General features: G+C 34.7%; 1 protein-coding gene across 1 annotated transcript in view; it reads left to right on the top strand.

Annotated features, from left to right (window-relative positions):
• NAALADL2 (N-acetylated alpha-linked acidic dipeptidase like 2) overlaps positions 1–16,696 on the top strand; it is a 706,998-nt gene that overhangs the window by 215,115 nt on the left and 475,187 nt on the right. Inside the window, exon 5 of the mRNA XM_047100419.1 lies at positions 5,531–5,681. Coding sequence (XP_046956375.1) covers positions 5,531–5,681 — 151 coding nt within the window. The remainder of the gene's footprint in view (positions 1–5,530; positions 5,682–16,696) is intronic.

Consider the following 16,696-nt stretch of genomic DNA (forward strand, 5'->3'; position numbering starts at 1 on the left):
AGTGTTTTAAGGAACCTAAGTAACAGGGGAAAACACAAGCTTTCAACTTCAAGTTCTTGAAATTAGGTGGTAGTTGAGGGATTCCATGCATTGTAATCAGTGAAAATAAAAAGAGCAAGGCTGACATTTGATGGATTCAAAAGGATGAATTGACAACTTAGGAACATCTATGAATGGATTAAAGTCTAGTTGTGGAATTCACATTGAAGATACTGAGGAAGTGGATTGACTACCTCATAACAGCACCTTCATTCTGGAAGAGAAAAAAAATGTTTTCGTTGAAAAGTAAGAACAGAAGTTAATAAGTGTCAGGAATCAGAACAGGGTCCTTTCGCTTTCACTCTTCCTGGCTTTGATCTTCTTTGAATGATTTTTTTCTCCCCCTGAATATAAGAATACCATACAGCCACCCACATGCTGCCTGCCCCAAGACAGTGGAAATATAAACCTATGTGGGACCATTTTTAGGTACCAGACTACTTATTCTCTGAGTGAGTAGTTTTCAGGGAGCTTTGAGATTTGTAAGATCTGTTCAATAAGGCTGCTATATCCTGCCCATGGATTTGTAGTACCATTTATTTCAGAAGCAATTATTTGGCAACTGTTAAGACCTAGCTTTATACACTATACACAAGGAGAAACGTATTAATATGTTTCACAGAAAGAAATATGGGATCAGCCTCCTTGAAGTTAGCCAAAGACATTTTATCTGCAAGACCCTGTCAACAAGACAAACTCACATGTTCAAATCCTAGTGTGCTAGTCTCTAACACTCCTTGTCTCTACTCTTAGATAACAAAACATAAAATGAAATAACACAAAAATCAAAACAAAATAATTCTATTTTAATTATGTATTTTTATGGAAGTTTAAGCATAGCACATCTAATTGAGTGTGTGTGTGTGTGTGTGTATGTGTGTGTGTGTTAATTTCAGAAATAAGCTGGTTTAATGCTTCTATTCACATTCCAACACATGTATATCCAAGCTGCCACAAAATGTATTGCATGTTTTCCAGCCAGTGGGTGTGAAATGTAGAACAAAATAATATTCAGGTAATACACTTGTACCCATATGCACTGTGTATTCATTTGTTCATTCATTGATACACACACTAATTTATTCATTAACTTAAAAAGAGAAAAATCATTTGGTAGCAGGTACTATTCTAGGCACTGGGGATATAAATTGAAGCTGCAGCTTTCCTGTCTTCAAGCAGATCACAATCTAGTGCTACTAAAAATACCCATAAAATCCTTATTAATTCCTGTAGATAAAAAATACAGTGGGGGCACCTGGGTGCCTCAGTCAGTTAAGCATCCAACTTCAGCTTAGGTCATGATTTCACAGTTTGTGAGTTCAAGCCCCATGCTGGGCTCTGTGCTGCCAGCTCAGAGCCTGGAGCCTGGTTTGGATTCTGTGTCTCCCTCTCTCCCTGCCCATCCTCTGCTCATGCTCTGTCTATCTCTCTCAAAAATAAATAAACATTAAAAAAAGTTAAATACAATACAATTTTACTTTGAGGACTATAATTGCTTCAAATAATGTCTCGTTTGTTGGTGGAATCATGACCTAGCTTGAAGGGAGTTGACTGACTCTGCATATAGAAACAGAAGTGTCCCAGGGTAGACTAGGGACCATTTCTCAGTTACTATCCCAGCCCCTATCTCAGGCACCAAAGACTTAGTAAGTCCTTGAGCTAAATAAAAGAGTAGGAGGCTGATTTAATGATTTCTACTTTCATGGAAATGTGTTCCTATATTATTTTATGTAAATTAGGAAATGGTGCCCTTGCAGGGTGATACAGACTGATGGCTCAGTACACTATACTAGCCTGTGGCTGTGAGTTGCTTCTTCATGACGTTATAACACTTGAGCTCAGGGCCATTTGCTTGACTCATTTTTTGTGTCTCCCTCTTATGTCAAATACTGTCTTAGTTTACAAGGTAGAAAACATGATGAAGAACGCTAAACATCACATAATATACTTGAGAGAGAGAAGCAAAAGATAATCAAACTTCTGTGTTAAGAAATCTTACCTTTACATTTGCCTTCTCTTTTCATGAATTAGACCCCCTGTAGAATCATCCTAGGTCTCAAGTGATCTGAAAGTATGAAGGGTTCTGGGCAGGGCTAATAACTTCTACTTGTGCTCCCAGGGACAGTCAAAAGCAGACAACCCAGTGACAGCTTAGCTTACTCCTTTTTGTATTGACTTGCCTTTGAATACATTTTTAAAGAATATGATCTCACTAGAAGAGTAGATCCTTTGAATATTTTAGGTAACCACTACCTCACCATGTTCAAAATGCATTTCTAACAATGTAGAGGAACATTTGTTATTTGATTTAATATAGGCAGTTTCCTCAATTGCCAACTTCATTGGAAATCCCGTAATAATTTCTGAAACTAGGTCACCAAGTTACTTATTTAGGAGCTCTGTGGTGGCCAGTAAGGGACAGCATCATGAACCAGATTTGACAACATTGAAGACCTGTCCCCCTCAGGTCCAACCATTACAGGCAGAGGATGGGAAGAGGGGATAAAATCACATATAAGGCTATCTCTTCAGGGTTGTGGGGAGGTAATCAACTCTGGCAAGAGATACTATACTATTAAACTACATAGCTTCATTATAAGCTGTCAAGTATAGAAAAATATCATGGTATATATTGATTATAAAAGAAATCACAATGTATTACCAGTCATAAGCACAAGAAGCAAAATATGCAACTGTAGCATTTTATTTTTGACTATGATAAATTCTAAGTCACGAGGTGTCATAAAGTTTAAGCAGTCAAATAGTTAATGTATTGACCTTTTTAAAAGAGATTTTTTGAAGATAATTTGACTATCCCACTGAAGCAGGGTCAACAACAACCAAAAAATGTGGAGCATCACTTGCCTTTCTTGTGTCCATGGCAGACATCTCTCATAGAGCTATTTTCCACTTTTCACTGACCCTGAACTTGGCCTCGCAATGCTTCCCCAGGCAGCCACTAGTTGCTAGTTAATTGGGGTTAACACTTAAGATGAAAACTATTAATCATTCCACTGGTTAACTGACTTCCTAAGAGCAGGCACTTTGTCCTACTTATCTCCATATGCCAATGCCAGCATATTATGTGCAAAAAGTGACACTCAGTATATAGTTGTGAATGGATAAGTACCCCAGGAATCACAAAAATTGTTTCACTATCAGGTAATTCTTCAGAAAATATGCAAGTGACCAAAATTATGAGCAAAAATAAATTTAATGTCACTTGTAATTTTTAAAAAATGGACAGTAAATTTTTGGCTAGATTGGCAAATATTTCTTAAAAAGTAATATTCAATGCTGGTGATGGAGGAAATAAGTACTCAGATATATGACTGGTAAGAATGTAGCTAGTTATATATAGCTTTTCTGGAGGGAAAATATTTTATCAAAAATCATAAAAAATAGTAATACTTTCACCTAGAAATTCTTTCTGTAGAAATATATTTCATAAAAATATACATTTGTGCAATGATTTAGCTATAAGGAAGTTTATTGAAGTATGATACAAAAAGTTAAAATTCATGTAAATAACAGTCAAGGATTGGTTAAATAACATTTGGCAACATTTCTACATCTTATTATTGTATTATTTATAGCATTCACATATATACAGTGTACAGCTAATAATGTTATATGAAAGTGTACTTATCAGCATGGACCGATATTTAGTATATGGTATTATGAGAAAAAAAAAGAAAGGTTGCAAAATCTATGGTAAGTGGTCTTATTTTGTAAGTATATGTGTATATGTGCCTAAGCCCTAATAAAAGAGTTTAGAAATATTAACATTTACTACTTTTTGACAGATAGGATAATAGGATTGTTACTATTTGCCTGTATCTTTTTATTTTGTCTAGTGATCATGAATTACTTAATTTTTTTAAAGTAATTTTTAATACTTAAAAATTGTTTTCTGGAGTTGTTCATATTTCTTTCTTAATATGTTCTCCTATAGTAAGCAGAACATTCAAAATCATTCCATTGATCATTTTTTTAGAAATAGCAATTTCAGCATCTAAACATTAGAAATCCTCCCTAAGGACTTCAGTGTGAGCTTTTCAGAGTCAGTCTTAAATCCAGCCTTCTTATCGACATGTTCTTTGCTCTTTTTTCCTTTTCTCATTTCTCCCCCCTCCCTAAATTCTTCTCCCTTTTCATTAAAGCACTGATAGGAAAAACATGACTCAACATGTGAGTCAAACATTCTTTGCTTAGGGTATCAGGGTTATTTTTTTCTGATTGATAATAAAGTATGTTTAATATAATATGTATTAATTAAAATAATACGTACTTGTCCATTACTCAAAAATGGGAAATTACAGAATATTTTTAAAGGAGCTGAAAAAATGCCATGAATGTGATGTACTTACATCAAGTATTTTTATTTTTCTACTATAACTTCTTTTATGTAAAAACCATATTGTAGGTACAATTATGTTTTATTTTTCCAATAGAAGCACATCCTAAGTATTTTCTTAGAGTTCTCTTTTTTTTCAAGAGTAGCGGCTGTGCCAAACCAGCATCTTTCTCATTCATTCTTTCATTTAGTGACACTCTTGAATGTCTACTATGTGCCCCCTAAGTGCAAGTGAACATTGGAAGAGAAGATAAGCATGATTCTGTCCTCATGGTGGGGTCCAGCCAGATCCACAAGCTACTGTATTGCTTAGTCCACTGTAAAAATAAACAAGAGAAGCAGTAATTGAGAAGTGAAGCACAAGTGTTAACTAGAGTCACACAGTGAATTGCAACTGCCTACACTTAATGTGATTCCTAGCCATCATCTCCATCATTTCTTTCCCCAGTGTCCCCTAAGTACCTTTCCCCTCTCAGGAGAAAGAAATGGATTAGCAAATTATGATTATTGTTTTCCACATCAGGTAAATCACCCTAAAGTATACAAGCTCTTTACCCAAAAAAATTAATTTACCAAGTTAAAACAAAAAGAACATGAAATGTCAAGTTCATCCTCCCCATCATACTTACTGAAGAAGAGAGAGGAATCTGCATTAGATATGTTTCAAATGAAGTAGTCAGGAATTGTTTTCTTTTTTTTTAAGTTATTTATTTATTTTGAGAGAGAGAGAGAGAGAGAGATTAGGGAAGGGGCAGAAAGAGAGGGAGAGAGAGATCCCAAGCAGGCTCCACACTGTCAACCCAGAGCCTGACATGGGGCTTCATCTCATGGACCGCAAGATCATGACCTGAGCCGAAATCAAGAGTCAGATGCTTAACCAACTAAGCCACTTAGCTACCCCATTCAGGAACTACTTTCAAAATCCTTAGTGACAGAGACAGAGCAGGAACTCACCATTCAGAGGGAGGCCCCTTAGTTCCTTGTATTCCTCAGTTGCTATATCTGGGAGATCTGGTTGGCCCACCCAGGGCAGAGATCAGAGTGACTGGTATAGTGGGGGGCCCTCAGGAAGGTTCAGGACAGTAGATATTTGCATCTGATATTTTTAATAGTTTTTTTTTTCTCCTCTTTTAGCTTTCTTTATTGGAAAAGGCTGGATTTGGTGGTGTTCTTCTATATATTGATCCTTGTGATTTACCAAAGACTGCAAATCTTAGCTATGATACCTTCATGGTGTCACTGAACCCAGGAGGAGACCCTTCTACGCCTGGTTATCCAAGTGTGGGTAAGTGTGTTGTTAATCTTTATTATCCTCTTAACTATTACAGGTTGTAATTTATGAGTACATACCACCTAAATTAATCAAGGAATGGCAAAGTTGGAAAATTCTTACCACCCATATTTAAAAAATGATTTTTTTTATCTGCTCAAATTATAGGCTACCCTTTGTTGGAATAAAACTTTTGGAAGTCTGTAATAGATGTTTGGGTAAATTGCAGTATTGTGAACAAAGAGAAAACATATTTTATATTATTATTGATTGACTTAAAGATAAATTAATACTCTGTGGGACAGGCACTCCAAATAGTGGGAAACATAAAAATACCTAGAAGGATGAAATAGCTGCTGCTTTCGGATGTCTGTAATTACTTTCAGTACCGAGTCTAGGGTTACACATGGTCTTGAGTGAGTAGTGGAAATAATGTTGGAGAAGAATGGAGTTAATATGAACGACTTGTCTGGCTCCCTAAAGGAAGGGATCAGTCACTGGTGGCATAGAGATGGCCATCTTTGCATCAAATATCCTTCCCTTTCTCGATAAGTTGTGTTCATGTTATTGGGGAGGTCATGTGGTAGAGAGAAGACACCTGTGATTTTGGCAGGTGCTTCCTGCATCATTGAATTTCTGTCCAGTGTATCATTAACAAGTAGTCCGTTAATACAGACTTGGCCAAAGAAGAAGTTCTGTGAACCTTCTTCCAGGGTGATAGTAACCCATTAACCATGACACTACTGTCAGTAATTAAAGTAACAAAAACTTCATGTAATAATTCATGTATTTTGCCAAAATTTCTCCCTGTTTTCCAGAAAACATCACAAAGAACATTCTAATTATTCAAGTCCAGTTATCCTCTCTCTACCTATATTAACTTCTCTGCTTAATCAATAACTCTCCAAGAAAGAAGTCTATGGAGTCAAATATGAGTTATAATTTATAAATTGCGTTAGGTCTACTGGTGACTGCTTTGTCCTCCCACGTACACTTTAAATAATCTATTTAAGAATTTTTCTTGAGACCTTATTGATCTGTGTTTTTACAGTCTATTGTCTCATTGTTAGAATTTTGAAATTAAAATTAGGAAATGTCCATCTACAATTTCTAGGCATCACCAAAAATGTCATTCCACCTCTCCCATTTGCAAATGCTCTGACTTCCCTGGGCTGTTACAGCTCAGCTTCAGGCGTGTACATGTGGAGGCTAACTCTTGGTGATGAATCAGTAGGTTGCCATGCTATCGCAAAGCTACTTTATGAATACTCCTTTTAAATTGGTAAATTGCTCAATCACCCCCATTTGCTCTTAACATTGTTTTTGGCTCCAGTCATTTCATAAATTAGAATCCGGTATTATCTAGCAAAATGTTGGCCAGATTCTCAAGCAATCTCAGAATGCTTTTTCCCCCTTTTTCTTTTCTCTTATTTTCTTTGAAATAATTTCAACTCACAAACAATTTTAAATAGAGTATTTAGAAAATATGTGTAACTTAATGCCAGCTTTCTCTCGTATTAACATCTTACATAATATTATGCAGGTACCAAAGCCATAAAATTAGCATTGATACAGTGCTGTTAACTAATTATAGACTTTTTTTTTTTTCTGACCCAGTATCCTGTCTGCAATTCCATGCTACATTTCAGTTACCTTGTCTCCTTACTCCTCTCCAATCTGAAATAATCCCTCAGTATCTCTTTTATTACCCTGACCCTTTGAAGAATACTGGCAGTTTATTTTGTAGAATCTCTCAACTGAGTTTGTCCAATATTTTCTAATGATTAAATTGTGGTTATAGGTTTTTGGCAGGAATACTGCAGAAGAGATGGTGTGCCCTCCTCAGTGTATTATGTGAGGAGGTACATATTGCGGATATACGTCATTTCCCATGCTATTAACTTTTATCCCTTGGTTATGAAAACTATGTGTTTCAAACTGGTGTTTGCCAGTTTTCTCTCCTGTATTGGTACTATTTTTCCCCATTGTAATTCATGGATATCTTCTGGGAAGATACTATAAGGATACCTAAATATCCTCTTTTTTATTGTACTTTTCCTCATAAATAACAGCATTCATCAATGACTCTTGTTTGTTACAATTATTTCTGTGGTATTTGCTAAGTCATGATTTTCTACTTCCATCATTCCTTTAGAATCCTTCTTACAGAAGCATTTTTATAATGTGAGTAATCATACTTGCTGCCTACATTCTTAAACAAAGATGAAATAACTAACCATTTGGGGCAAAATTATAAGTCAGAATTCTTAGGCCCAATAACAAAATACAAATGCAATAAATAATATCACTCTATTCTTAATGTACTCACATGAAGAATTCCTTTACAAATATCATGCCAGTGTATATGTGTGGCCGGGGGAGGGTCTCTTTTTTTTCTTTTACATATTAATCTCTATAAAACAAAGAAAATGAAAAGATTCAACCCTTTTCTCTCTTTTCTCTGGTTGCTGAGAAGCTCTCATGAACTGTAGTGATCTATTCCACTGGCTTCTGATTCATTTATTCCTTCCTCCTGCAATTGTCTTACCCCCTGGGGTTTGGGTCACATTTTTAAAAAATGTAATGCAACCCTCCTCAATTTTGTGGGGAGGAAGAGAGGGAAGAGGAGAAGGCAGGTTATGAATTGTAAATAAAAACTACAAATAAATATTTGTTCAAAGTGAATAAAAGTATCTGACTTAATACCCTACAGTATAGTTAGGTAAATGATTATTAGAGGAAGTAATATAAAAGCACTTCTTTTTCCAGTTTTAGGAATTTTATTTTATTAACTAATCTAAGGATAATTAAGTTCTAAAGAAGGGTATGGAATAATAAAAATCCAAGTGTGTGGTTTTGTTTTTTAATATATGTATGTATAATAAACAGAATAGCATAATGAACTTTCCATATGCCTCACCTGGCTTCCTTAACTATCTACATTTCTAGTTTTATGTTTTGTGTTGTCTGTACATCTCTCACATCCCACAGCGCCACTTGCTATTTTTACACAGAAAATTTACACAGATTGAAATGTACACATCTTAACTGACAAAAGGATATACCCATGTAATCTCTCTGCCTATTTAGCTATAGTACATTTTCATCACGTCTGAGAGTTCAGAGTCCTTCCCATCACCAGCCCTTGCTAAGCACCAGTCTCACATATATCATGGTACATATTAGAAATTGGTACAATTAGAAACACACAGTAAGTATATCGTGTGCAAGTTCTTTTGCTCACAATAATGTCTTTGATGTTTATTCATTGTTGCATGTATCAGTAAGTCATTTTCTTTTATTATTGGGAAGCATACCACAATTTTTGTATTGATTCAAGTAGGTGTTTTTTATTATTTTTTAATGTTTATTTATTTTTGAGACAAATACAGAGCATGAGTGGGAGAGGGGCAGAGAAAGAGGGAGACACAGAACATGAAGCAGGCTCCAGGTTCTGAGCTGTCAGCAAAGAGCCCGAGCAAGGTGGGGTTTGAAATCACGAGCCGTTAAATCGTGAACTGAGCTGAAGTTGGATGCTTAACCAACTGAGCCACGCAGGTGCCCCAAGTAGGTGTTTTTTAAACAAGAATGCCGAGGCACTCTTCCATGATACATGATCCAAATGGATTTACATAAGACACAGGAACTTCTGTAAGATAGGTTTGCTCAGTAAGCCTCATTGCATATCCAAAAAGTTCTTGATTATTATGGAATCAGAACAAAGAGTAAAAAAGATTTTAAATAACCTTTCCTCCCATAACACTGAAAAAAAAGTCTCATTCTTTTAACAGAAATAAGCCCTTACCTTCATTTGGCATATTAACCACAATGAACCTTATTTTCTTCACATTAAAAGGAATCATACTAATATAATAAATACACAGATACATAGATAGAGATACAGACCTTACAAGATGGTTTGTAAGGAAATGCAGTATCTAAAACTTTGCCCCAGACTTAAATAGGAATTCTGAAAGAGGGGCCCAACTTTCTGTGCTCTAACAAACTCTTCAGGTGATGCAAATGAATTTTGAGACCCAATGAGTTAAAGAACTCTATGCTTCATCTGCCAAATCACATTTGGACCACTAGGACTACTGACCTAAACTTTGTGACCTCATATTACTGTTCTTTCAATACCTTATATTGCTGCCTTTCATTTCCCTGCCTCCATGCCAATCAGGACTGAGGAATATATGTGCTCTGGATCCTGGACCCAGTTTTTCTACTCCATTAGCTCTCAGTAAATATTGGTTGAGTGAGTAACATGTTCCCTTAACATGACTACTTGTCTTTGATGATTCTGACCCTGGGCTGTACCCTGATTCTAATTAACCTAATTAAAACTAAAAAAAAAAGTGTCTATAAGCATTGTACCTCTGACAGGTTTGTTTACAAAATACGTGGTTTTTTTCTCCTTAAATGCTCCTGTCAATTCTTTCACACCTATTATACCACTCAAAACAGCAGTAATTCTGCTTAAGATATTAGGATATTTAAAGTCTAATGTATTCTCTTAATTCCTTTGATAAATTATCAAATGTTTCAAAGATTAAGTGTCCAGACTTCATCATACTGCTTCCACCAACTTGCTACAAGTATTTCAACTCTAATAAACTATAGTCGAAGCATACCTCATTCCCTAGAACCATCTAATTTTAGAATTCTAAGAGACTTTAGGGCTCATATGGTTTTGAGTGACAAAAACTTATCATCATGTTAGCTGGGGGCTCATGGAAATGTGGAATAAGAACTAACATTTACAGTAACTGCTCATAATTATAACACCAGTGACCAGTTATAAACAAAGATATACTTAACTTTAATGTATTAATTGGTAAAGCTCGAAACAAAGAGTGAACCAGAAAGCTAAGGGTGAGAATAAATATAGGGAGGTGAGAAATGGGTATCTTTAAGGATATATCATTTGGCCTATGTTGAAACGTGGAAAAGAAAATCCTTCCCCAGTTTCTAAGCTTCAGATTGTCTGACAACCAGACCAAAAATACTATTAGTAGTTGAAAATTCTTTTCTTTCCATATTCTTTTTTAAAAAAAATAATTTATCTTCTGAAACTTCTGCTGGATATAGACTTTATCTTTAGTACCATCTCCAAAAAACTGCCTGTCTAATCTATGGACAACTAGTTAATTGAAATCCAAATTTTCTTTTATCTTGACTTAGACTTAATTATCCTTATACCCTACTTTCTGAAATCCATCTTGATTTAAAGTTTTGTGTATATGTCCCTCCATTTGTTACAATCCTGTTTTTTCCCCTTTTTTTCTTTGTTTCAAATTCTGGAGAGGAAGGGTTTTTTCAGTGGTTTTACTCTAGTGAAGTGTATCAAATGACACAGTTTATTTAATATTCCCAGTGTTACAATTCAGTGGATCTGTGTGTTGTTTACCTGCTGTCTGTTCAACATCACCTCTGCCAACCCAAACCATTCAAAGAATAAAGAATATCACTGTAATTTGTGACAAGTCTTCTCCAGGTGTTCTTGGTCCAGTTACCTGGACAAATGTCAGAAGACTGACTTCAGTTGGCACTAAATCAACTGAGACAGTGTTGAACTATTCCCTCACTAGAATAGCAGGAAATATAAATATGTGCCTAGTTGTCAAAACAAAGTGTTAGATATTCACAGCATGAAATGCCTTGTCATTTTGTTGGAAAAAAATAAAGTGTCTGTGTTTTTATTATTTTACTCTAACTGGTGGTTCTTGTATGTGTCCTGAAGGCTTCAGATTTACATGAAATATTGTCCAACTTGATTCTAAGAACTATTTAAAGAGTGGCTCATTGTTAAGCTGATTTTTTTCTTGGTGAGTTTAATTTGCACCATATTGAAAAGATAGATTGTTTAAATTCAAACTGCTCCTTGCAAAAATTTAAATTTTTTTTGAAAAATAATTTTAGTTACATAGGTTTTCTTGATCTCAAACAGAGAAATTTATAACTGCTAGAATGTCTGAGATTACAGCCCCTTAGAGAATATTTTGAATGATTATGTTCATAGATAATATGTGTGTGCCACATAGTTTATTAGTCACTCAGATGTTCTTTACTGATTATTGTGCTTGGAACTCTCTATTTTGAATTAAACACATACTCAGTGGAGATAATCCATTTGTTTAAGAATCAAAGTTTCCATAAAAATCGATGGGGATTCCAAGATAATAAAATCCACTGCTTGAAAAAATGATTTATCAGTGAATTTCCATCACAATTAGTATAAGAAGCTAATGGAAACAACAGAAAAAATTAGTTTTACATTTTTATAGGACTAATTTATATGCTTTATCTTATTAGATCTTTCAGCAGGACAGCTTTTATTGTCCCCACTTTCTAGATAAGTAAATTGATACTTAGAGAAACTGACCTAATCAAAGTAACTAGATTAACATAACCAGACTTTAAATCCCAAGTGCAGAACTTCTAACCAAATGGGGATTCTACTAACATTATCTGGCATCAACCATAAAATTTAGGTAAATGAGATTTATGAAAATCAGAGTTCCATTTGGTGTGATATCTGACAAATGATTCAAATTTAATGTTAAAAACAGCGCTTGGCTTCATGTGTTTGTTTTTTCCCTGCTTTTAACACTTGCTTAAGTGTAATGTTGCAAGTGAAACATAAAATACAATGCTAAATTTATAAAGCTTGCCTACGGGTTTAGACATCAACATGTTCAAATTGTTCAATATGACATCAGAACAAATTTAGATTGAATCATATGCAATTGCCACTATTCTTCCAGAGTAGAGTTTCTATTCTTATCTACAAAAATAACAATTATATATTATAAAATAAATAAATTGAATAATTAATTAACCAAAGTATGTGAAGAAAAGCAACAACAAAAAGACCTTGTTTTATTTTCAATCACAAAATTATATAGATTATTTTAGTGGAATGTATTCAAACCTGTCATTTCCCCAACTTTATTAACCTTTTCCTTTAATAGCTTTAAACTGTGTAAAATACAACCATCTGATTATCTTTCTCAAAGATTGAAATTCATAATATCATAAGTACAACCCCTTTTTCAAAGTAGTAGGCAGTAGCTGAGCAGAAAATATCTGCCGAAATTGCATAAAAGATCAAGAATACATCTGAGAAATAATAAATTATGCTGTACGGTACAATTAATTTTACTTTTCCCAGCTACTTTTTATACTTTTTTATCTGCTATGGTCAGGAACTGTAAACTATAGTAGCCAGGAGGTTTTAGTGTTGCCAAACTTAAGCTATTTTAGAGAAAATATCATTAATAGAACTAATGTGAATCATAAAAATATCAGTGTAGTCTGTTTTGACTTTCACTATCAAATGATAAAGGCTATATAAATATAATAGCAATCTTATTATTTCTAAACTATTCATTATGAAGAGTGAATTTTCAACATGTGGCAAATTATACTCCGGAGGTATCAGACAATTCTCATAGCCTTATATAGTAAGTCTCAGTGGTTTAAGAAGTTGATTTCCAGTGTGCTTGGGTGGCTGAGTACATTGAGCATCTGACTCTTGGTTTCACCTCAGGTCATGATCTCATGGTTTCTTGGGTTTAAGCCCCACATCCAGTTTGCTCAAAATAAATAAATAAACTTAAAAAAAAAGGAAGTTGATTTCCAAATCAAAAATTATAGTGAACTCAAAAGTATTCTTTGTTGATGTCTTTCAGAAAACAGGGCATGATATGTGTTAATTTTTTTTTCTTTTCTAGTTACTGGCAGAAAATAATCCATATTATGCCAAAGCAATCTGGAAACTAAAGTTAGTAATATAGGGACTACAGAAAAGCTTTCTATATCCATGTTAAATGTGACATTCTATTGCTTAATTCTCTAAGTGGGTCAAGGTAATTAAGATTTTCATTAACTCCTTTTTATTTTTTTCCATTTTCAGCTTTACTGAGGTATACTTGACAATTTCAGTATATTTAAGGAAAACAATATGATGAGTCAATACATATATAACTTGTGAAGGATTCCTACTGAGTTAATTAACACATTCCTCACCTATTATATTTACCTTCTTTTTATTCTTTTATTTTTTGGTAAGAACATATAATTTTTTACTTTCATGGCAAATTTCAACTATGTAATACAATATCATTACCTATAATCACCATGTTAAATATTAGATCTTCAGACATTATTTATTCTTCTTATAACGTCAGTTTTGTACCCTGTTGCCAGGCTGTCCCAATTTCTCCCACTTAACAGACCCTGGCAACCATCATTCTACTTTGTTCCTATAAGTTCAACTTTTCTTTATTTCTCCTTCTTTTTTCCTCTTTCTATCTTGTATGTATTTTTTTTTTCAGATTCCACATATAAATGATACCATGTAGTATTTGTCTTTCTTTGTCTGGCTAATTTCACTTAGCATAACATCCTTCAGGTTCATCTAAGTTGTTTTAAATGTCAGGAGTTGTTTATTTTTTAAGGCTGAATAATAACCTTTGTGTATGTATACCACAATTTCTTTGTTATTCATCTGTAGACTGACACATAGTTGGTTTTCATACTTTAGTGATTGTGACTAGTGCTACAATGAACATAGGAATATAGTTATCTTTTTGAGATAGTGATTCCATTGTCTTTCAATATATACACAGAATTAGGATTACTTGGTCATGTGGTAATACTATTTGTCTTTGTTGAGGAACTATCATACTGTTTTCCATAGTTGCTGTATCAGATTATAGTCCCACCAACAGTATACAAGGGTTTCCTTCACTTTCCATCCTTACCAGCATTTGTATCTTTTGACTTTTTGATAATAGACATCCTAACAGGTGTAATTTTGATATGCAGATTTCCCTGGATGATTGGTGATATTGTACACCTTTTCATGCACCTACTGGACATTTGTATACTGTCTTTGGAAAAAAAAATGTCTATTCAGGTCCTTTGCCCACTTTTCAATTGGGGATTCTTTCTTTTCTTCTTCTTCTTTCTCCTTCTTTCTTCTTCTTCTTCTTCTCCTTCCCCTCCTTGCCCTCCTTCCCTCCTCCTCCTCCTTCTCCTCCTCCTCCTCCTCCTCCCCCCCTCCTCTCCCTCCTCCTCCCCTCCTCCTCCCCTCCTCCTCTTCCTCTCCCTCCTCCCTCTCCTCTCCCCCTCCTCCTCCTCCTCCCCCTTCTTTTTCTTCTTCTTCTTCTTCTTCTTCTTCTTCTTCTTCTTCTTCTTCTTCTTCCCTCTAATGAATTGTATGGCCTCCTTATATATTTTGAATTTTTGGATAGTAACTCCTACCTGATAAGTTATTTGCAAATCTATTTTCCCATTCCATTGGATGCCTTCTCATTTTGTTGATTGTTTCATTTGCTGTGCAAAGCTTTTTAGTTTGATATAGTCTCACTTGTTTATTTTTTCTTTTGCAAAATAAATAAATGCCTTTGCTTTTGGTATCAAATCCCCAAATATCACTGCTGATACCAATGTAAAGTGCTTACCACCTATGTTTTCTTATAGGAGTTGTACGATTTCATGCCTTATGTTCAAATCTTTTTTTTTTTTTTTTTTTTTTAATTTTTTTTTCAATGTTTATTTATTTTTGGGACAGAGAGAGACAGAGCATGAACGGGGGAGGGGCAGAGAGAGAGGGAGACACAGAATCGGAAACAGGCTCCAGGCTCTGAGCCATCAGCCCAGAGCCCGACGCGGGGCTCGAACTCACGGACCGCGAGATCGTGACCTGGCTGAAGTCGGACGCTTAACCGACTGCGCCACCCAGGCGCCCCTCAAATCTTTAATCCACTTTGATTTTTGTGAGTGATGTAAGATAGGGGTCCAGTTTCATTCTTTTCCATATAGCTATCCAATTTAACCAACATTATTTATTAACAGACTATCCATTCCCCATTGTATATTCTTGGCTCCTTGTCCATTATTAGTTATCCATGTGTGGATGTGTTTATTTATAGGCTTTCTGTTTTTTTCTCTTGATCTGTATATCTGTTTTTTGCCAATACCATACTGTTTTGATTACTATAGCTCTGTAACATACTTTTGAATTGGAACACATGGTTCCTTCACCTTTGGTCTTCTTTTCAAGATTGTTTTGGCTATTTGGGATCTTTTGTGGTTCCATAAAAAGTTTAGGATTGTTTGTTCTATTTCTGTGAAAAATGCCATTAAATTTTTTATAAGGATTACATTGAATCTGTAGACCTCTTTTGGTATTATGGAAAATTTTTTAAACTTAAAAAAAAAATTAGCATTTATTCATTTGTGAAAGAGAGACAGAGTGTAAGCCGCAGAGGGGCAGAGAGAACAGAAGACACAGAACTTGAAGCAGGCTCCAGGCTCTGAGCTGTCAACATAGCTGTGAGATCATGACCTGAGCAGAAATCAGACACTTTATGGACTGAGTCACCCAGGTGTCCCTGTATTATGGAAATTTTAACAATATTAATTCTTCTAATCCAAGAACATGGGCTATCTTCACATTTATTTGTGTGTCTTTTTTTCCAATTTCTTTCAAATCAATGTCTTACAGTTTTCAGTGTACAGATATTTCACCCTGTTATATAAATTTACTCTTAAATATTTCATTCTTTTGATGCTATTGTAAATGGGATTATTTTCTTCATTTCCAGTAGTTCATTATTAGTGTGCAGAAACATAACTTACTTTTGTATATTCATTTTGTATTCTGATACATCACTAAATTTGTTTATTCTAACAGATTTTTGGTGGTGTCTTTAGGGTTTTGTCATTTATCATCACTTCTTCCTTTCTGATTTGTATGCATTTTATTTTTCTCTCTATCCTAATTGCTCTGGCCAGGACTTGTAGTACAATGTTGAATAACAGTGGTGATCTTGTTCCTGATTTTAGAGGAAAAGCTTTCAGTTTCAGCTTTTCACTATTAAGAATTAATTAGCTGTGGGCTTGTTGCAAATGGTCTTTATTAGTTTATAGTACTTGCCCTCTATACCCACTTTGTTGGGAGTTTTCATCATGAAAGGATGTTGAATTTTATCAGATGTCTTCCCTGTATCTATTGAGAT

The sequence above is a fragment of the Lynx rufus genome, unplaced genomic scaffold (assembly GCF_022079265.1).
Source record: "Lynx rufus isolate CCGP_SWC_20201006 ecotype Redwood Valley unplaced genomic scaffold, mLynRuf1.p SCAF_5, whole genome shotgun sequence".
Lineage (NCBI taxonomy): Eukaryota > Metazoa > Chordata > Mammalia > Carnivora > Felidae > Lynx > Lynx rufus.